Genomic DNA, 21942 nt, shown 5'->3' with positions numbered 1-21942 from the left:
TCTCTTGTACACAGGCTCCAGTTCATTTTCATGTCTGTTTTACGTGAAGCACCCAGTACATATACCCCTTTTCCACCAAGGCAGTTTAAGGGCTGTTTTAGAGCTGGTGCCTAATCTCGAACCAGTTCTTGGCTTTTGGCCAGGAGAACTGCTTCCAGCCTGGCAAAAGTTTGCTGGTAGAAGCAAGAACTGCTTACATCAGGGTCTGGGGGTACCTTGTGGCCAGCCAGCTATGTATTTATTTGATGTTTATTTGCATCTACTATCACATCAATGTTAGAAATGTAACATAGATACAAATGTATGTTGTCAGGTGACTAACAGCTAGCTTGCTAGCCTAACCTTGGTAACAACAGCTAATGTCGGAGATGTATTACAGTGACGTAATGACGTGGCTCGGTGGATGGGGCTGGTGCTGGTTCAGAATTTGTTCAATTTCAGAACCTTCTAAGAACCGGTTTGCTTTTCCATGACCAAGAGAGCAGAGCCATGTCATTATGTCACTGTATACTTATCCAACATTAGCCAGTTACCAAGGTTATGCTAGCTGCCTAGCTAGCTGTTGTTCAACTAACATTACCCGAGCATCATATCATTAATTTCTCAAACATCAATGTTGGAGGTAACATTAAAGTTACAAACTAAATGTTGATTTGGGAAATGAATAGCTTGCTAAACAGCTAGTAAATATATAACTAGCTGGGCCCTTGCAGCCCCTGTCATAAGCAGTCATTGGTTCTAGACCAGCGACGTGTTGGCTGGAACCAGCTGCGAAGAACTGATTGGAAATGAAGGCACTCAAACCAGCCCTCAAACTGCCTCGGTGGAAAAGAGGTATGGGTGAACCGACTCTGAATCAGCACTCGCACCAAAACAAAAAAGTTAAAAGAGGCTAAAAAGCTCTTTCAGAAGTTGGGTGATTATTCTTTGTTGGTTTGTCAGTATGATAGACACCTTTCACATTACATTAAGCAGTATTTGAAAGTAACTTAAGTATTGTATTGACCCACTACTTGTACTTTACTTGAGTATACCTTATACGTATACTCTGCTACTTTTCGGTGCAGTTAGGGGTTCATTTGCGTATTAATATTTTGTCCAGAAAATTAAAACAACAAAATTTGAAGTGGGTAGAAGCTAGCTGTAACATTAAAATGCAGCTTACATGTTAGTGAATTGATAATAATTAACCAACAGTACAATATATAATAAACACTGACAGAGCCTTTACTAAACTTTTACTTTTACTTTTATACTAAATGTTTCAAATAATACTTTCATACTTTTATTCAGAAAAAGAGTTTGAATGCTGGGCATTCACTTGTAACAGAGTGTTTTAACAATGTTTTATTGCTACTTGTACTTAAAAACATTTTTTGATACATCTTCTACCAGCTATAGTATATCAGCTTTATTAAAACTTTCCTGACCTTTTAGTCTCACTGTCCCTCCTCTGTCTGTTGCTCTCATTGTGCACTCTCACTGTACAGACCTTTGATCAGTGTTAGCAGGTCAGTAAACATGTCTATCAGGCCTGCTCAGTCTAGTACACATTAAATGCCTGGGGTCAAACCACAGCACAGCAAGTACAACTATAGTTCACTTTTGACAAGATTTATATATAGAGAGAGAGACAGATACACAATATAAGTATTTCTTCCTCCACTGCATACAGTATTCTCTACACAGTATTGGAAAGCTAGAAGCTAAATATGGCCTTGGTTTGTACACACTGCAGGCTGTGACCTCCCCGCTTGTGCTCTCTCTAAACTCTGCTATAATAACTGGGACTACAGAAAACTGAGCTTATTTTCCAAATATGAGTAGATTTGAAGATTGTAGTTTGTGTGCAGTTGATAAAGGCCAAACAATAAGGGGGTCAGCTATAGTGATGCTGTGATTGAAGAGATAACAACACTTCTATTGTAAATGTACTCTGGACTGTATGTGGACTGAGAAACTTCACCAAGCTTATTTTGACTATTGTGAAATCCACAGTCCGTTTCCTACTTTTCCAAACTTACTGAGGTGCCTGTGTGTTGTTCACTACCTGTCAACAGACTGAAAATCACGTGTCCCTATCATTGCAGAAACACATCTTCCATCATCTTTCCAACCACTAACTTCCCCTAAAGGCAATATTGCAATAGAGTTTGGTTGACATTACACCACCTTCAATGCGTACACAGCTCCCTGAAATAGGTGAAATGCAACTTTTCTGTGTTTGAACAGCATGGTGACCAAGTGCACACCCAAACAGTTAATCATTAGAAACACATTTCACTTTGGTTGTTTACAGGCATTGCTGATCTGTGTAGACTTGTTTCAGTCATAAGTGCCATGCATAAGGTATTATTATAACCAGAGCACTTGCAAGACTTGTCTGGTCTCTGCACTGTATCACATCACATTTAGAGAGAGACTCAATTTTCACCCTTTTACATGTGACAAATTCACATAGGTACATGTGATTTTTGGATTATTCATATATAATAAATTCACATGCACTGGAATAATTGCACAAAAATACAGAAAGATCCAAGGTGGTGATACATTTGTATACGGACAGATACGTCCATATGCAGATTACAGACTGGATCTTTGACAGATTTTATTTTTATATTATGTTATATGATATAATATGATATGATATACAGATCTGGATACAGATCCATAAACTTGTATATCATTGGCTCTTTACGGATACAGGTCCTTTTTGTCCAGTGATGATATAAGCACGTATGATTTTCTGATATTTGGAACGTCAAATGGAAGATATCTTATGCGGAAACAACTGCACATATCATGTCACATACACAAGTACAAGCTATTCATTTTAATTTAAAGTTTAATTTCCACGGTTGTTGTATAATTTGGGTACACGTACATCATTTGAGCGGAGTGCTTTTATAGACTGGAAGAGGTTTGATTTGTCACTATTGTCTGCTGATGTGATGCAAATTGACTTGATGAAATCTACAAGTTAATCAACAGTTTCCTGTGTTCTTTCCACACTGTTCCTCTTAAGGGCATCCAGCATTGACACTCACTGAGTTTCCTGCAGTGTGTTACAAGAAGCTGTACACAAAATATTTGATGTACCAAACATATTTTAATACAATTGGCATACTTTAGTGCTCCCATGTTCTTTATTGCCATTTGAATGCATGTATTAAGTATTGTTACAAAGCAATACATTTACAGTGTTTATAGATTAACAGCAGGTCCCTTCCGTGCAGCTCAGAGAGATTTTTGAGGTTAACAAATATTGCTACACAGGAGCAATTAGCATTAGTGTGGCATGAAGCGAGGTTACCAGGGAATGCATTTGGATTTGATTGTTATTTAAAATAGTGATTTACTGTAGTTCACAGTACCATTTTGGCTTTATTGAGGGAAGATGTCAGTGTAGTATTTTTCTGTGTTATTAATCATTATAGGAACCCCCGAAGTAGTCCTGTAAATCCTCACTGCAGACATTTGAGCAGGGATTAATAGCACAGCGGAAAATCCACTGAATTCGTCTTCATTATCTCCAAAAAAACAGGTCCAATCATGTTTCTTTGGAAGATCAGATCAATGTTCTCTTTACAGAGAATATCATGCACACTTTTATATTATTGTGGACTGGACTGTTCTAACACCTCGTTTGCCTGAGATGCAGCTCAACTCGAGATTGCGCAGAACTCTGCAGCCACTAAACTTCTCACGAAGACCAAACGCTCTTCTCACATTACCACAGTTTTAGCCTCTTTGCACTGGTTATCAAATTCTTTTAGAATCCATTTTGCTCTGGACATTAGGCTTTACATGGCCAGGCATCACTCTTACTGTCCAAAAAGACCTCTCAGATCTGCTGGTTTCAGCCTGCTATCTGCTATCAGTCCAGGTTAAAGTCAAAGGGCCATCAGGCGTTTGCTGTACTGGCACCTCAGTTTTGGAAAAATCTTCCAGTTATTATATACTTGATGTTACCTTTATTTTAATAGTTATTTAATACTTGGTCTTTTTTCAATATTTTAATCATAATGTGTGAGGCTATCAGTTCATCTCTGTTGCCCTGCTGTCTGCACCCTCTGCATCAGAAGCTGAATTCATTCAAGTTCGTTCAGCAGATATTTTGACTTGTCAAACACAGGTGTAAGTGATAACAGAATGGTAAAGATAACCACATGTTCTTTTGCCATTGCCACAAGACCATAAAGTACTTGTCTGAAATAGTGGGGCCCCCCCAGACTGACCGGGCCCCTGTTGGATCTGTGGAGATCCTTGCGGCATCCTCCACTGCCTATACAGCAGCCTCTCCTCCAGTCTGATGGATAAATGTGTGTGGACAACCAGAGAGAACAGCCATAGGCTACAGTTACACCAGTGCTGCTGCAGTATGAATGAACCAGGTCAGAGTCCAGGCTGTCCTGAAAGAGTGGATGTGAGCGTGCTCTGTCAGCAGAGAGCGCAAGAGAGCTGCAGAACAGAGTGAGCCTGCAGCTGCTGCACAGTCACTATGGTAGAGAACACAGAAAAAACATGCACACTTACAAATATACTGTATATATAAATGAATAAAAAAATTCTCATTTCAGATGTTTTGTTTATTGTAGTCTTAATAAAATGGGCAGTTTGGACTAAAACTTTGGAGCAGCTGTTGGGGTACATGCCCTATACAACAGAAGTGTTGGGATGGGTGTAAGAGTAATGGTGATTCAGACAGTATGAGCACCCGCAAGTAAAACTCCCTGGCATCCATAGCACAGCTGGCTGGCAGTACAGTCTACTATAGGCAGGAATATATCTGGAATATATCAAATCTCTGGTTGCATGTACGTCTTGTAAAATGCTTCCTTTCATTATACATTCTTGTGTCAGGAAGGAAACTGCAGAGCAGGAACAGGAGAGGTCAAAGCATTTAAGCATCAAAGCTATGGACCTTCATTTGATAACAGTCTGCCGGACCCTCAACTGTAACAGTAGGAGCCCATTGACACAGCACTGTGATTCAGGCAGGGCATTCCACATTATGCCCCTAACAGTTGTTCCCGTCAATGCAAATGAGAGCATTTAATTGTCTTCACAGGACTGTAAAGACTTGTCCACCACCCCAGACACATGTTTTTCCAGCAACAATTTTCCAACACCCTCCATTGTACTGTGGGAAAGTCTTTCTCTGCCTTTGCCCTACAGACTCTGCACCAACCCCCCTATCCACCACCAGCAAGCAGATAGCCCACAAGGTGATAGGCCTGTCTGATTTAACAGATGGCTGCTGTGGGTATGTGTGTATTCTGTGAGTGGTTTCTTTAGTCACTGTATTACATCACAGTACACAGGAACCTTGTAAAGCGCTGTTTATCTGGTGTCCTCCTCAGCAGCTTACAGGCTGAAACATAAACGGTAAAGGCACCTACCCTGTTTATAGGCCAATCAATGATTGGGTTAAAGGACAAATTGGCAGAATAATCAATAATGAAAATAATAAAAAGTCTATCCCGAATTAAAGCTGAAGTAGGTCATTTTTATAAAAATGTTGCTGAAACTTTCACTATATCCTGACAGTGGTACATGAGACAAATAATCTGTGAAACAATCAGGTTCCTCTGGTTCCTCCTAGTGCTCCTAATGGTATTTGTAAGAATCCACTGGGTCTGAATGGAAACAACCAATCATAGCTGAAAAAGATATAAAGACGTCAGTGGTTTGAAAATAGTAGATTGTTTAGACTCAGCATTTTAACTCTCTTTCTTGGCTCTGGCCATTAGTTCATAAAAATGTTTAAACTTATAATGACCTTCTAATTTTTTTACTGGGATTTACATGTGTACACTGGTATTTATGAGAGAATTTTTTGTTTTTAATTACCCCATTTGTTTGTTTTAATTTGTGTAAAATATCGTCAATAAATAGGTTATAAATGAGCCTGGCCAAATGAATGCAAAAAAACGAGTGACGTAATTCATTTTTTTCATATTTTTTTCATTATTGTTAAACACACAGTAAAAACACACAGGAACTTATGGAGAATACATACATGATATTAACATGAAAGGAAATGGGGAATTTATAGAAATATAGAACATTAAAAAATTGTATAAAACAGTAAATCTCCAGGCAGAAATAAAAAGAAAAATATTGTACAAGAACAATACATTGTTCTAAGAGAAAATGTTTAGCGTTACATTTCCTCTAAAACACATACACCAAAGCAAATAGATTGTATCTGAAGAGAATTCATAAGACACAGGGTTGCTATAATCATGGCATTTGTCACAAATGAACCTTCCCAACATTAGTTTTAACATTGTGGTTTACTTGTGGGTTGCACTAAATATATACTCATTAAACCATCTACTGTATACCCCCCTCCCACAAACACACACCCATCATGCAAATGACATTATATTCAGGTGATTAGATCACTCATCACAGTGATTAGGTCAATTCAAAGCTCCCCTCAGTCACCATACATACACTGTCCCTCTCACAGCACACACCCTGGGGCTTTGTTGTGTGAGAGCTGACCATATGCGAGATAACCAAATGGTCAGTGCCCCGAAGGAGGGTGTGTGTGGATGGTTGTGTAAGCTGTACATATTGTAAAAGTGCAAACGCATTCACATGTTTCTGAAATACATACTGTACAAGTATGTATGCTGGTATCAGCATGTTGATAGACAGACAGCAAGGTCCTTACCTCAGATATATGAACACAATACTTGTGTAGCAGACAGCTTGAGATGCATCACCATTGCAAACTGCATTAAATTGGGGGAATGAACAAGGTTATAAATGGTTTGGATTTTAGCTCAGGGTGCATAAGCTCAGGCAAATGTTTTAGTTGTTATGCTCAAGGGCCAACAATGCTAAAGTTCTAAAAAAAATCTAATGTTTGTGGTTGTTTTTATCGTAATCAAAGAAAATAGCATTGCTTTTAGAATAACTAATACCGTAGAATAAGTTGTTTGGGGGAATCATGATCAACACTAGAGCAGCAACGACTAGTTGATTAATCAGACAACTATTTTGATTATCGATGAATTGTTTGGCGTAATGTTTTGTAAAAACTGTAAAGAAAAAACGTCCAGCTCTCTGATTTCTCTTTTGAGTGTGCTTGGAACATTTTTTAACGTTTTGTGACATTTTATGGACCAAACAACTAATCGATTAATTGAGAAAATGATTGATTCGACAACAAGTTGCAGCCCTAATCGACGGCAGATTTTAGTTGTCTCATGAATGAACGTTGACAAGTGACAGTAGAAAAAGTACAGTGTAAATGTAAATAATAAAATCTATTATGGCAGAATTTTCATAGCTTCACCAGTTCAGGGTCCTGTTATTGTGCATGGACCCTTGAATATGCTGCAGCCAAGTGTATGGGGTCTTATTAAAAATGTCTGATGGTAATCCAATGCATTCAGAAAAACAAATCACAAAATACATGATGCAAAGGAGATATTGAAGCAATTCTGTTTACTCGTTTTTTGGTTTGTTTTTGAGTATAAATCATCCATAAAGTTATGTATTATTAATAGGCTATATATAGCCATTCTCATTAAAATATCAACTGAGACCAATGCCTATACAGTAAATCAAATTAACTGGATTTAAACTCCTATCAACATTGTACATTTTATTATTTTGACTGTATTATGTCCCCTGTCAAGTAAGAAAGCCAGAGATGTGCTTTGCTGTTCTTGTGGCATGCTTCTGTGTTGATACTTTAGAGATTTAAATGAAAATGGCGTGCAGAGGGGAAAAATGGAAACTCGCGCTGCCAGCGGATCTACCATCTTGCCACGTTCCAGAGGAGCGAGGTGGGCGGGGCAAAGATAAGACTATCCACACGGTTGAATAAGCTCAACGCCTCTCGAATTCCATTGGTCCCAACAGTCTCCCACCCCGCCCATTTCTGTGTAACAAGTCGTTCATTGGTCGAGAGAGCTGCCCGTCCTAAAGTGGACGGGGTTTCCATGTTTCTGACTTTTATCAGGCAGGAGAAGCAATTTTGATTTTCTTTTTACAGCCAGTAGTACAGCTTTGCGGCCGCTCCAGTCCCTCTGCAACGCTTCTTCCAGAGGTCTACCAGCCCAGCTGCTAAAATTCACCATGGCCTCAAAGAAGAACGCTAAAGTGCACGTCAAATCCAAAGGTGCGTTGTAGCTTTTCTTTCTTTCTCATTCTGTCGTGGGTTGCTGTGGTGGGGATGATGCGTTGCAGCCTTTAGCTTTCACTGGCAGGCCTTTCAAAGTTAATCGGGTGTCAAGCTGTTATTTCATTTAAGGCCCCTGGTTCTGGCTAGCTAGCTTGATTTAGCTTTAGAAAATTGTGTCGACATGTTAGCTGCCCCATGCAAATGAGTTCGTTTAGCTCTACGTAAACTGACTTTATGGGGCATGTAAACACTTTTTATTAAAGCACAGCAGTGCTACTAGGCCACCTGCCAACATCGACTTACTAACGTTAGCTCCGCCTCGGTGTACTTCGATATTAACAAGACGTGGGACAAAAGCTACGCATCACCGCTAGTGACTCTACGTAATATTTTAACCAGCAGTGTCGCATTCGCGCTGCTGTCCACACACCAGCTGTTCGTCCAGGCTGTTCGTCCAGGCTGGTCGACCATGGCGACGCCGTCTCCAGGGATTACAGTGGAACACTGGCTCGCACGCGAGACATAACGTTCTCTCGTGCGGGTTACCCAGAGTGCTGCCGGTTAGGCCCCGTAGTCGTCGTAGTTTCGTCGTCGGCTTCCCCGCGAAGAGACACCGAGTTGTGCCAGCATTGCGAATATGTGGGCACCCGGCACCCCGCCCCCCATTCAGGCGAGTCACTCTTCTGAATGCTCACGTGTCATTTTATGAAAGCCGTGGGTGGGGTTATACGTGGCTCGCGGGGGTCTCCACACACACATATCCTATATAGTGATTATATCCATATCCATAGGGCTGCTCCATTGTACAGGGAACCGCGCGCGGCTCCATTCAAATACTGTGCAATGTTGCTCATGTTTAATCGCATGGCACACATCCAATGTGCGACGCTCATCTTAAGTCAACAAAACTCACCTACCCGCCTGTTTATTCCCCAAAATAGGTTGCAGCTATAGACGACTGTGATATGTTTTAAAAGCTCCTTGTGAGGGTTAATATAAGTACTATATAGTGTACTTTAGTCGGGAGGCAGTAAGAACTTAAAGCCCCACACTGACACGTGGCTGTGGGTAGACCAGTGAGCCCATGTTGTGTATGTTGATACAAACTATAGGAAGTGTGGTACAACTTTGGGTACACTCTGTCCTCTACCGTCTGCACAGGACTCCCATAGCAAAGACTACAGCAAAATGATATGGCGCCTATATGGAAACTGTAAAACCCACTTTAAATACTGAATTGATAAGGTTTGCATATACTATTTGGCTACTGTTTTTGTTGATCCTAGAATGCATCACCACACAGCAATTTCCATATGAATGAATGGGGAGCTCAGCAGGATGTCACACAGCTTCAAAATCTTTTTTGTCAAATTGTAGTGATTGTAGCTGCAGTCGAAGTTCATAATGCCATATGTTGGATCAGATCAAAGGGCAGTCTAACGGCAGGAAAGCACAAGGAACAAAATGTTCAGGGTTTTTTGTCTCTTTTCTAACCCCGCCCACCACAGTTCCTATGTCTGCATGTATGTATGGTTCAACAGTCCAGGCTGGTGATTGAAGAAATTAGCAAGTACTGTGGATTTAAATAAGAATGACTGGTCTTGGAAAGAATACGTTTTCATTTTCCAGCAGATGATAGGATTTATTGCATTACACTTAGATACTATATATATTATTTGATTATAAAGCCTGCATTCATTCAGTTGATGAACTCTTTTAGCTAATGATTAATTCTTTAAACTTTTAGCATGTTTTCAGACACATAATGACATACTGTATTTGTGAGAAGTGTAGCCAAGTAGGTCATAAAGTACAGTAGCTAATAACAGAGTGCAGCTTTGAGAGATGCAGACGGGCTTGTGTGACACATTGGAAGGAGTGGATGTTTAATGGAAGTATTACTGTAATAACTAGAGGTTGACTAATTTACCGCCCCAATATGACATTTTATAAACTATTGCTAATTATTGTGATCACTTTAGGAAATGTCACTTTTTTGCTCAAATATTTGCACCACATTCCTACTACTTGAATACTGCATAGTGTATATGCTTTCTTTTATAGTCTTAAATTTTTTATTACATTTTGTAATATTTTATTGTCATATCTTGTTGTACCTCCACTTCTGTACTCTTTCTTTTGTGCAACATTGTCCTATGCTGCTGTGTCAATTTTTAATTTCTCCTAAGGGGGATCAATAAAGGAATATTTTATCTTACTATCCACAGTATCAGTGCAACTGAAGTAATTCATGTAGATTTTTTATTAATGGATAAAACGGCATTGAATTAATTGATCCAGATTTGTACATATATATATTTAGGTATTTATTGTCATGTCTGGATGTTGAGTTCAGCTTCTAATTAAGTCAAAGTAGGGCTGTAGTCAAGAAAATCTTGGTCAACCAACATCAAGTGTTATTTCTAACAACATAGCATACACCAATATACATAAAGTCTGCATATGTCCCTCCTGCCCCTGACCTCTAGTGAGAACCGACACCTGTGGGGAAATGTGCTTTTACCTTTCGTCCATCCCAACTCAGGAAGTCGTCATTTCTTTGCTGGTTTTCTGTAGCAGTGGTGGATTAACTAACCCACAACTGAAAGAGAAAGAAACGCCCGTGCACTTTGTATTTATTTGAGTTACAGCATATCAGCAAACACTTAAAGTGGCTTATCAAATATTGATCTTGGCTCCCAGTCAAGCCTGAAAGGAGTGTGTAAACTGTAAATTGCCTCAAAACAGTTCAGAGGCATTGAGTCTGAAATATCTCAAGTGTGCTAATCATATGGTTGATTGAATCATGGATCTGTAGAATACATGAGTGGGGGTAATCTTTTATCGTCATTTGATTTCTTTTGATATAGTTGCACTTCACTTGAATCTTCAGTCATATTTCACCCTTTTTAGTTTTTTCCGTTTTTGTAATGTGTACTTTTTGTTTTTCTACATTTTGTTCATAATCATTTCAATCCCCCAGGCCTCCCCCTCCTCCCCTCACCAAAGGGCTGGGAAGTATGCAGAGCTGAAAGGGTAACAGCCGTGTCTGTTTGCTCTGGGACTGATGTGTGATGCTGTGTTGTTATATTTCTTTGCATTTGCAGATAGTTTTTTTTAACTTAAACCCTGTAACCTTGCATGAACGTGCAATGCTGTGTGTGTTTGTGTCAGTGACTAAGTTATGGCCTGGTCCTGCACCCTGCTGTCTGCTGTTGAGTCCAGTGTTTGGGAGACTCCCCATGAATGCAAAAACTTTTTTTGAACTCTGGACAGGATATTCATATCCTCAGGGATGCTTTTCCCAAACCCTCTTAAAACAGTTTTTGCTGATCAGATATCAGATCATATGATTCTGTAAAGCATCATTGCTGTTGCTATGGTTACTAGTCTGCAGTGAGTATTGTTTTAGGTGGTGATCAAACTGCTGACTGGAGCTATGTTTGCGGTGTCCCTATAAGGGCTGCAACTAATGATTATTTTCAATATGGACTAATCTGTTCACTGTTGGACCTGGAAAAGGTTTGAAGTCAAAAACTACTGTGCTGTGTTGGACCAGCTTGCAGTGAGCCAATGATAATCTAATTAACTTGACACTAGCTCAACAAACAGCTCTTGTTAATACTAGTGACTTTCTGGGGATTTTTCACAACAAAGCCAGGCATGAGATTTGTCTCCTGCCCTTTATTGTTTTGCCTAGAGCACAGCCTCCATCGTTGGAATGTACTGCGCACATCACAGATCCTGGCGCCATGAGGCTGAATCAGCCAGGTCCACTGTCCAGTGCTGCAGTAAAGGGAGTGGATGCAGTTTGCTGCTAGGCACAGGCGGTATCAAGGTATTTGTACAGATTCGATTGGCATGAGATGATTCTATGCAGCAAACCAGTGAGGTAAAGGTTTAAAGAGCTGCACCACTTAAAAAATATACTATAATATTCACATACTGTATACCCCGGCTAAGTGTCAGGAAGGTATAAAAAAATGCGTACTGTCCAAGCCCATTGGCTGTTAGGTTGATGTCTGTCATCCACATCTGTGGTTAACAGACATGTAATGTATAATCACTAGGGCTGGGTATTGTCAAGAACCTCACGATTCGATTTTGATTCTTTAGGTCACAATTCGATTCGATATTGATTTAAATGCTTCGATTCAGTGCCGACTTCAACGACTCCAAAAACCGCTGTCTTTACCTGTGTACAGCTTCGGGACGGCGATTTCTGTCATGTGTTTGTGTGTTGGTATGGCGTTTGCAAAGGAAGGATCTGTCTAGTTGGGTCTGTTTTGAATCCACAGGTTTAGCTGCAGGTTGCTGCAGAACATCTGCATGGTGTCGGCTTAAGTGGTTGCGCAAATTTGTTATTGCAGTATTTTAGTACTGCCTGGCACAGTTTACACACTACCTTACTTTTGTCTATTTCCTGTGTTCCAGGTTTACACTGCTTTTAAAGTTGAAGGTGCTGGTTTAACACTGCTACCTGCTTCGGTTGCCATGTTGTTGTTGTTGTTGTTGTGTGGTCGAGTGCGGCCTCCGTCCGTACAGTGCAAATCACACAAACGTGTTGCCCACCGCGCCCCCACTGGCCAGGGGCTTGAAACAATTCAGAGGATTTAATGAATCGATATTGAATTGGGAAAAATTATATTGCAATGCATTGATGAATCGATATTTTTACCCACCATTAATAATCACTTGCAAACAAGAATCGCTGTGTTTGCGTTACCTTACAACTAGCCATTTTTATTAACATAGTCACAGAGTTATGAAGTCCGCCACATTGAACCACCGTGTTTCTACAGTAGGCCAGAATGGACAAAGCAAACACTGGCCTTTCCCGTTTTTTTTACTGTACTTTCACTGTAATTTCCTCTAAAGGTGTGGGCATGATTTCATTTCTTCCAAGTGGAGTACTTTTGCTGGTCCTCACTCCCTCAGAGCATCTGTTTTAAAGTCGGTTTAAGGGTCAGAGGTCAGCATCTAGACAGCAGCGTCAAAATGTAGAAAAAAATGGTGTATGTGTGTGTGACGTGTGTGTACACGCATGAGCATGCACGCATTTAAAGGCCAGAGGGAAGAGGAGTTTGAAGGCGGTGCACAGCAGCCCTTACATAAGACTCCAGAGGAGCTGCTCAGGCTGAACAATGTGTCCTGAGCGTTACTGAGTAGAGAATTTTCCGTTTGTCTTGAAAAGAGTGCGTGTGTGTGTGGATGCACGTGTGTGAATTGGCTACTGTGGTCATATGAGAATGGAGTGTATAGAGGAACAAAGCGGTATGTTATTGCATGGTTTTTTTATTTTTCCACAACTGTCTTCTATTGGCGGGTAGGGTGGGTGTCTGCATGTGTGTGGGGTTGTTGGATGGCTTTTCTTTGTGTTAGCTTGTGTGTAAGATGTGTCCATACATGTTTGTAAGGATATTCTGATTAGCACACTGGGAGTTTTGCATTAGTAATAGTTATTTCATTATTCTATTAAGGCAGTGTCAAGTCTTGCAGCCTTGAAAACAAGCCATAACAATTCTCGTTGGTTCATCTATTTTTATGTATTGTTTGCTGGCTTGAGTCCAGTCTGTTAGAATTGTAAATGTGTTTGGAGGAGAACATGAACTCCCTACTCTTATTCACTGTCCACTTCACTTTGAAGTGCTAATTCAAATTGCAAATGACCATTCTGTGTGAACCAGAATTTCTTGCTGACTCAGATATGCCACCATACAGGTATCGTCTTTAGTAACAGTGTCCCTGGGGTGTCTTTTAGTAGCTCGAATAACACTGCCATAGCATGTGGCAGATGAGTGATTTATGGCTCAGGATCTCCAGTTTTGAGCCTCTCACTGTTGTTTATACAAGAACAGACGGTACTAGAATTTTATTTTATTCTGCTGAACATTAACATTGCTGCACTTTTTAATAAATCCGGTATCACAAATATGTATACCATACAATATTATGAATATTGTAATATGGCCTTGTGCCAGGTAAAATGTGGCCCTGCCCTAATCATTGTGTTCCACAGATTTAAGAAAACTGTAAGAGTACATACCACAACAAATTCACATCATCACGAATCACAGTATTAATAGTTGTTTCAGTTACAATTGCAATATGGTGTTTTTACCATATCGTGCAGCCTTTATTTTAACATGCAAACATATTTACATATATTGCCAGTCCCTAATGCCTACAGCTGTATATGTGGTCGCTGGTAGAACTGGTACTTGACACTTACCCATAATTTTGCAAGTAAAAGAGGGACATGTTCAGAAAGCAATTGAGTTATTTATTATTCTGACAGTAATCGTCAGAAGGTTTTGTTGTTGCCTTTTTACCTAATATAAAAACAACTTCCCCTGGGCTTTTTCAGTTTGGATTCTGACCAACCAGGAAGTGGTACCTATTTAAGATCAGTTATTAGTATCCATTCCTAACCTACAGGCCCAGTGATGTCTTGCGAGATGATCCTGTGCAATATTTCAACTCTACTCAGTTATTTTTATGTTTAGAGCTACAGGGGTAAGTGATTAACTGGCAACTGTTGAAATAATCTATTAATTTAAGTAATTTTTAAGCAAACTGTCGAAAATATGACTTAAATGTGAGAATTCACTGTTCTTACATAAACAGTAAATTTGATTTGCGGTTTTGCACAGTTGGTCGGACAAAACAAGACATTTTAATGATGTCACCATGTGCTCTAGCATATTGTGATGGATATTTTTCAGTTTTCTGATGTTTTGTAAACCAAAAGTGTAAATGATAAACCAAGAAAGAAATCTGCAGATTAATCGAGAATGAAAATAATCATTAGTTGTAGCCCTGCTTCTGTTTACTTCAAACTAAAGACAGCAAATTCTTAACTTCCTGTACCCCAATCAAGGGAATCCCCTGCAGCACCCAGATGTGTTGATTGTATCTTTTCAGGTATCTGTTTGCTCTCATTTTTCTGCAGACTTGTTTCTGCCAACGTCCAGATTTTTTACATGGATTAGAAAAATGGATTTTGAGATAGTCTTTAGCCTGACTGGCTATTTGGCTTTGGTCTCCATGGCAGCAGTAGTTGTAGCAAAGTTACAGTCTTATACCTCTGTCCGCTTCAAAGGCCCTGGCTTGAGAATGGAGTGAAATTTTTTATGTCACAAATGCCGTCAATAATACGTTTTATATGAAATGTAGTGAAACATGCCTGTAAAATCTTCCAGATCAGGCAGAGGAAAGTGGGCAGTCTTTTAAAGCTGGCAGTGCCCATTTAGCCTGTTCTTCTCTCTCTCTGTGTCAGGGCCAGCTGGTCTAACAGCACTATAAATAGCTGCCTTTGACCTCCAGAGCCATATCAGGCTCAGAGAAAAAAGTGACAGAGCAAGGATTACTGACAGATGAACAAGAGAAAGAAAGCCAGTCAATAGAGAAAGAGGGGAGGGACAGAAAGAGAGACGGATAGGAGGTGAGACCAGGAGGCAGAGCTCCCCTTTTCCCATAGCGGGGACTGCATGCCGTCTTTGTGGCCAGCTAACCTCTTATTTGGTCAATCGGCAAGCCTGGCCGTCAGTCGGCAGGGATGGGTGATCCAGCTACCCTGGTCGAGTCTGCCACCCCTACCATCGTCACGGCAATCCCTACGGTGATAGCTGGGGAAATGCAAGGTGAGGAAAGCCTTTGTTCAAGGGCTACTGACCTAGAGAGTGGGAAGGACAAAGAAGTAGAGGTCATTGTGAGGGCCTTGTAGATTGTCATGTTAGCTCAGGGAGTGCTCTGTCAGTAGAGCATAAAGCTAAATTATGACCAAACTATACTGTTTGTACTACACATGTTTTGATCTATGTACAAATAGTGGTTTTAATAAATCCTTTAGATCATGTCCATTTTTAGTTGAATCCAGAGTGGGGTAAACACCATACCATATTCTTCCTGCTTCAGAATTTGTGCTGATTTTGACAAATCACTGAGCAGACAGATCTCTGGACTATAGGTGCAGAAACAAAGCTGAAACTGACATTCTTAGCTGGTTCTGGTAAGACATCAAACAATTTCTAGACTTTTTTTGCCCCCCCTCAAACTTGGTACTCCGTATTGAGTTTGGATTTTTAATGGTAAATACTTTGAAAATTATTTGGAGTTACAGCAGTAGGTCTCGAACTATGCACGTTCAGTTTTAGCAAGGTATATTAAAATATACAGTCAATGTGAGTCATTTGAACTATGCTCTTTCAGTGTGTCTGAGTTTGACCCAGCACCATGCAGTGGACTTCAACACCTGTTCATTCTCTCTGACACCATTTTCTCCCATCGTGCATTGTGGGATGTCATCGGCACACCCGGAATAGCTTCTTGGATGTGGTTTATTTTTTTTGTTTACATCGTCTCCACTCATCTATTGTTTTGATTGTGCAGTGTAGTTACTTTTGTCTAAGGTAGTCTTGAGATCCTATAGTTTAAGAGGTTTGTTAGTTTTAAATGTGTGTGGATTGGATGATTGGTATTATTGTGTTCCTTATGGATTCCTTAAGGAATGTGATTAAACTGTAAAATCTGCTTCCTGTCCAGTTCTAAATTTGGCAAATACATCCATAAGTTGGTAATAAAATCATCCAGCTTCTCAAAGTCCAACCACACACACAATGTGTAATGTGTGCTGTTGGAGATGGGTCTTCCATTACTAATATTATTTGAAACTACATAATTTCTTAATTTGAGTGTAAAAAGGAAACGTGTCAAACCCTCAAGTGAACCTGACATGATGTACTGTGTTTGGTTGCAGATGGTACGAAGACCCAATCCGCCAACAAGAATGGGAAGAAGTCAGACTCTGGGTCCAGCAGCAGCAGCTTCTTCACCTGGTTCATTGTCCTGGCCCTGCTGGGTGTCTGGACATCTGTAGCCGTGGTCTACTTTGACCTGGTCGACTATCAGGGAGTCCTCGGTGAGTACACAATGTAACACACGTACATTGGGCTCAAAGAGTAGCTGGATGTGTTCTTCCAGTGTTTCCTCTATGTTGATTTTGGAGCGGCGGCCCGCCGCTGTTAAATTTCTGCCGCCACGGTATCAGAAATGGGGCAGACGCACAATGTAGTCACAGTTGCCTTTTAAATGATCCTGCCGACATAATGCACCCCCGCTGGCTGCCGCTCACATTGCAATGTAACAAGTAGAACTATTCAGAGGTTATTGGGGCTGTCCAGTTTAACTCCACATACTGTTGTGTTGATGTAGTTTATTGTCAAAACGTTCGCTTTCTTCCAAGTCGACTATTAAACTAACAGCTCCACCACAAACGTCACCGCGGTGGGTCCGTTTTTAATTGGACAACGTTCAACTTGTCAGTTCTCAGCTCAACGTCCTGATATCAAACATCTGGAAACATTAAAACGGTAAATATATTTGTTTGTGTTGCGGGCCTGCCCCCACTGCTAAAAAAATCCTAGAGGAAACACTGTCTTCCTTTCTGCACCTTGCTGGAACGGTGTAGTAGCAGCTAGTTGTGCTTTTGTCCTCATGTGCTTCTACATTTGTCTGTCCACAAACACATACACCTGCCATCTGTCCCTTAAGTCAACTTCAACCCTAGAAGAAGAACACTAACGTCAGATCAGCAGCATTACCATCCTGACATGAGTCTACTTCAATTCTCCATCCTTCCTATTCCTCTTACTCCATTCTGTGATCAACACATGCTTTTAAATATCTAAGAAAATGGGATACAAACCAGCTACCAAAATGGCTGCAATCAAATCAAGTGGAACCAGAAATGCCCGAACACACCAGTTAATTAGAGTAAACTGCCAATGTTGCACTGCCAAGCTTCCTGATTATGTAGCCAGACTTTGTATTAACCTGAGCATTTAACTGCATAGCTCGTATACCATCACTTATCTCACCTTTTTGAGAATAGTAAGATAATGCTTTATCTTACAGTGCTGTAACATATTTGCCACGCCAAGAAAATATTGCGCTCACTGGTCTTTTTATATGTATACACAGCACTATACACTATATATACTGCAACTACCCCATAATAGTCCATCTACTTTACTGTTGGATCAGATGCATGTCTTCCTCTTTGACCACACTACTGTCTGTCACTAATCTTTACCCTAATGGTTAATGTTGAACACTCTTGTCTGTGTAGTAATCTACTGTATGAATGTATGAATTATAAATCTGTTCTGTTTTTATTTCTTAATCTTGCAATGTATGTTTTGTGTTTGCATGCAGACAAGGCTAAGGGCTTACAAATTAACCTGTCTGAGGCCTTGCAAGGTAAAAAAAATCTCAAAGCATATTTCTCTTACATGCTGTGTTAACGTCAGTGATTGTTGGTTTGTGTCATATTGTTTTTCCTCGCTCGCTTACACTTTTTTCAAAGCCCTGAACCTAAAAGGATTGACCCTTCTTAAGTCCCGCCCCTTTTCTCTGTGTTCCAATAATAGTTGAGAGTGCTAGGCTAATCTATGTTAAAAAGACAACCACATTTTGAATATAGTTTAAAAATAAAATGGTAGCTAACTAACGATTGATGTATTTTTTTAAACCTTGCTAGTTGCCTAGTGTTTTGCTAACATTAGCTTTCAGCTATAACTAGCTGGCTAATTATTGATTTATATTTGCTAGCTTGTCTGCTAGTGTTTTGCTAGTTCATTTATGATTCACTATACACCGTGTATGCTGGTTTTATCATTTAACCATCTTCACAATGGGTGTTTTCCCAACATAGTAGCACATAGCATATTGATTTTGTACAAACATTTCCTCAGCTGGTTTGGATCCAGGGCTTCTGTCTAACCTCATGTCCATCATGTCCTCTGTGGTCCAGTTACTCTGTAACTGGTATAACTGGTAGACGCAAATCCAGCAGCTTTGATTCTACCATCCTAAACATAGCTGGAGTTAATAACAAACATTGCTAACAACACCCCAAAAATGTTTTTTATTATCACTAAAACAAGCTGTGTCACATTAGTTTTTGTTCAGCAATAGATATTCTTGCTTAAAAAGTCCCAGGCTGTTCCTTTTTTACCCACCTAGTGACACTCACTGCATCCCTTCACATTTAAAGGAACTCTCCAAGCTGTTAGCCGACTGTAACCTTGGCCAACACACCCAGTTAAATAAGGACAGCACAAATGCAATATACATTTGTTTTTATGAAGGATCCTAACAGTTAAACCAACTTTGTAATGAAAGATAGAGGCTATTAAGGGCGTGCGTGCGTGCGTGCGTGCGTGCGTGCGTGCGTGCGTGTGTGTGTGTGGTGATTAATATGTCTTTTTGTAGTTCCTGTGTGAGAACAAACAAGTCTTCATGTGTGTTCTGTTGCTGCTGTAGGTAAACTGGTGGCATACGATACAGATGGCGATGGTGATTTTGATGTCGAGGATGCTAAAGTACTCCTAGGCAAGTTGATTTACCTGTAATTTACAACTAATGTTAGTGGTTACTATCAGTGTCTTGCAGAAATCGAAACAAAGGGGAACCGATTATTATTATTAGTGACAACATACATGGTTTCACAAAATCATGATACAACCATAGGTGATTTATTGTGGGTTTGAATCTGCAGGCCACTGATGGTGTGTTTTGTGTTAATTAAATTAAATGGCAATTTGGGTTTCTTTTGCATGACTGACAATTGTATAGCTGACCCTAGAGACAGTTTTACCAATGAAAACAGTAACAAGGGTCAACCAGTCCGTCCTTTCTGCAGTGAATTTATGTTCTGGAGCGAGAACTCCACAAAGGGGTATTCCTCAAGGGCAGGCAGGAGTGGGCTGGAAGGTACACAAAATGCACATTTCACTTAAAAGACCCATTTTAAGTGGTTTGTCATCCAAAATAAACCATGTCTCTTTGACTGTCCCCTAATTAAGAATATTAGTTTTAATTGGTATAACATCCTAAAGCTTAGGTCCCAACTTAAGAAGGTAGGTGCTCTGTAGTACGGCTATAACGAACCACTGAGGTTATTAAAGGATGGAACGAATGAGGTTTATCATGATAAAGGGTTGATTCAAAGGTAAATTAAGGCAACTTTAAAGCAACTATGGTGATTAGTTGCCTGACTGGGAGGTTAATTGCAACTCATACACACACACACAGCACTCCATTGATTTCATATGGACCTTTTCTGTTTTTGGTATTGCTGGCATGATGTTGTAGCAGTATAGTTTTTGGAATATTTCTCTTCTACGTGAAGCTCAAAGCATTCAAGACAGCTGGCGGCCTCATAAGAAACGTTGTACTTCCCGGATGTCTTCAGTGCTGTAATTTATTCCCCATGTGATGTCTGCTGCATGTTGCATGGTTTTATACAAGACCAGCTTCTTATTTATTTAACTCCCCAAGTTTACTGAATGGTGTACACTAGTTTTAATATATTGGACCACAGCTGTGCACATTTCCAACAGAAGAGCTGAAATTTTGAACTTGCATTGAGAAGGTGCTCTGCATTGAATCTCCAAGAACCTGAACATGTCTTTTTGTATCACTTAATATATTTTATAAATCAGTTCCCTGGCTCTAAAATCAGACAGGGAATCACAACTTGTATTCATTCACATGGAGGCTAGTGCCGTGTCTGAATTTTGTACTATATGTAAATTAACACCCACTTTTTTTTCCCTCAATGTTCAAAATCTTCAAAACTATTTAGCTCTTAATATAAGCATTTAGGACATCACACAGAAGTCTTTGCTCGAATTGTCCCGTTCTGAAGTACTCCTGCATGACAGTCATTCTCATGCTCTGTTCTATCATTTATTTTGCTGAAGCTCGAGGCAGTCGGATCTGTCACCAGAGTTCATCCATCTACAGAAAGGCCTAGCCCACCTTCAGCCTTTCTATCCCACTATCAATGCCTCAAATTGTTAGTTGAACTTTCGGTTTGTCTCTCTCTCCCCCCCCCCCCCATTATAGCGCATGCTCCCATGCATATGCTGTGCTTCTCTCGCCCTTCATTATGATCCTTTTTTAATCTCCCCCGTTGTCTTCCCTTCTTTTTCAGTTTCTTGTTGTGTGTGTTCTTTAGCTTTAATTGGCTTGAATAGAACAATATCAGATCTATGAGGAGCTCCTATCTGTATTAAAACACACTAATGGATGATAAGAACCTAAATTTAGCTCTTCAGTATTTTTCAACTATACATTTTTAGCTCTACTCTCTGCTGACAAATGGTGTGAGTATTTACCAGCATGTTGCATGTGTCCACCCACAGTTAAGATGGTGTAGGGTTTTCATTGTCCATGATTGTGGTTGTGATTTTTAAAACGATAACATTTGTCTTTTTAAACAAAGGTTTATAGTATGTAGTTTATCCCAGAACATCATAATTCATTTTTGACACAGTAGGTATCATAATACATGCACTTCAATACCAAACTCTACTACATAGGAGATTTAAACAGCACTACTGTTATGTTTTGGATGTGGAGGGGAACATAAACCACTAACCAACATCTCAAATGGAAAACCAGTGCAACTGTGCGCATATTATGCGGTTTCCAGCTTTTCTAATGCAAACAGTTTAATAGAAACCAAGCCTCAGTTTTCCTCTTATCTGTCTTAACTCTTCTCTATGATTCTAAGGCTGTCTCCACTTGATAGGCAGCTCTCTGATGTTTGGGCACGGAGAGCTCAGCTCAATATCATTGCTCTGATATCATATGATTTTTAATAAACAAGAACTATAAATAGTTATTAAAATCATATGATTATACTTGAGCCACCATGACCTATTTATAAAGGACGATGGCTCAAGTTGGCACAAAGTGATTTTTGTTGGTGATCTAGTGTAGAC

General features: G+C 39.9%; 1 protein-coding gene across 50 annotated transcripts in view; it reads left to right on the top strand.

Annotated features, from left to right (window-relative positions):
- The first annotated feature begins 7974 nt into the window (after nt 1-7974).
- The window catches only part of LOC127369630 (fibrous sheath CABYR-binding protein-like), a 32821-nt gene continuing 18853 nt past the window's right edge, over nt 7975-21942 (top strand). For 12 of the 50 annotated variants that reach the window (XM_051415085.1, XM_051415020.1, XM_051414679.1 and 9 more), the window contains exons 1-4: nt 15586-15792; nt 16908-17069; nt 18365-18409; nt 19475-19543. In XM_051415085.1, the coding sequence (XP_051271045.1) occupies nt 15708-15792; nt 16908-17069; nt 18365-18409; nt 19475-19543 (361 nt within the window). In that variant the 5' untranslated portion in view covers nt 15586-15707. Of the gene's footprint in view, nt 8147-13270; nt 13424-15581; nt 15793-16907; nt 17070-18364; nt 18410-19474; nt 19544-21942 lie in introns of those variants that run through there. The other 38 variants (XM_051414841.1, XM_051414203.1, XM_051414360.1 and 35 more) reach the window with 10 other exon arrangements.

This window comes from Dicentrarchus labrax, unplaced genomic scaffold, assembly GCF_905237075.1.
Source record: "Dicentrarchus labrax unplaced genomic scaffold, dlabrax2021, whole genome shotgun sequence".
In the NCBI taxonomy this organism is placed as follows: Eukaryota; Metazoa; Chordata; class Actinopteri; family Moronidae; genus Dicentrarchus; species Dicentrarchus labrax.
This window is presented reverse-complemented; position numbering and strand designations above follow the sequence as displayed.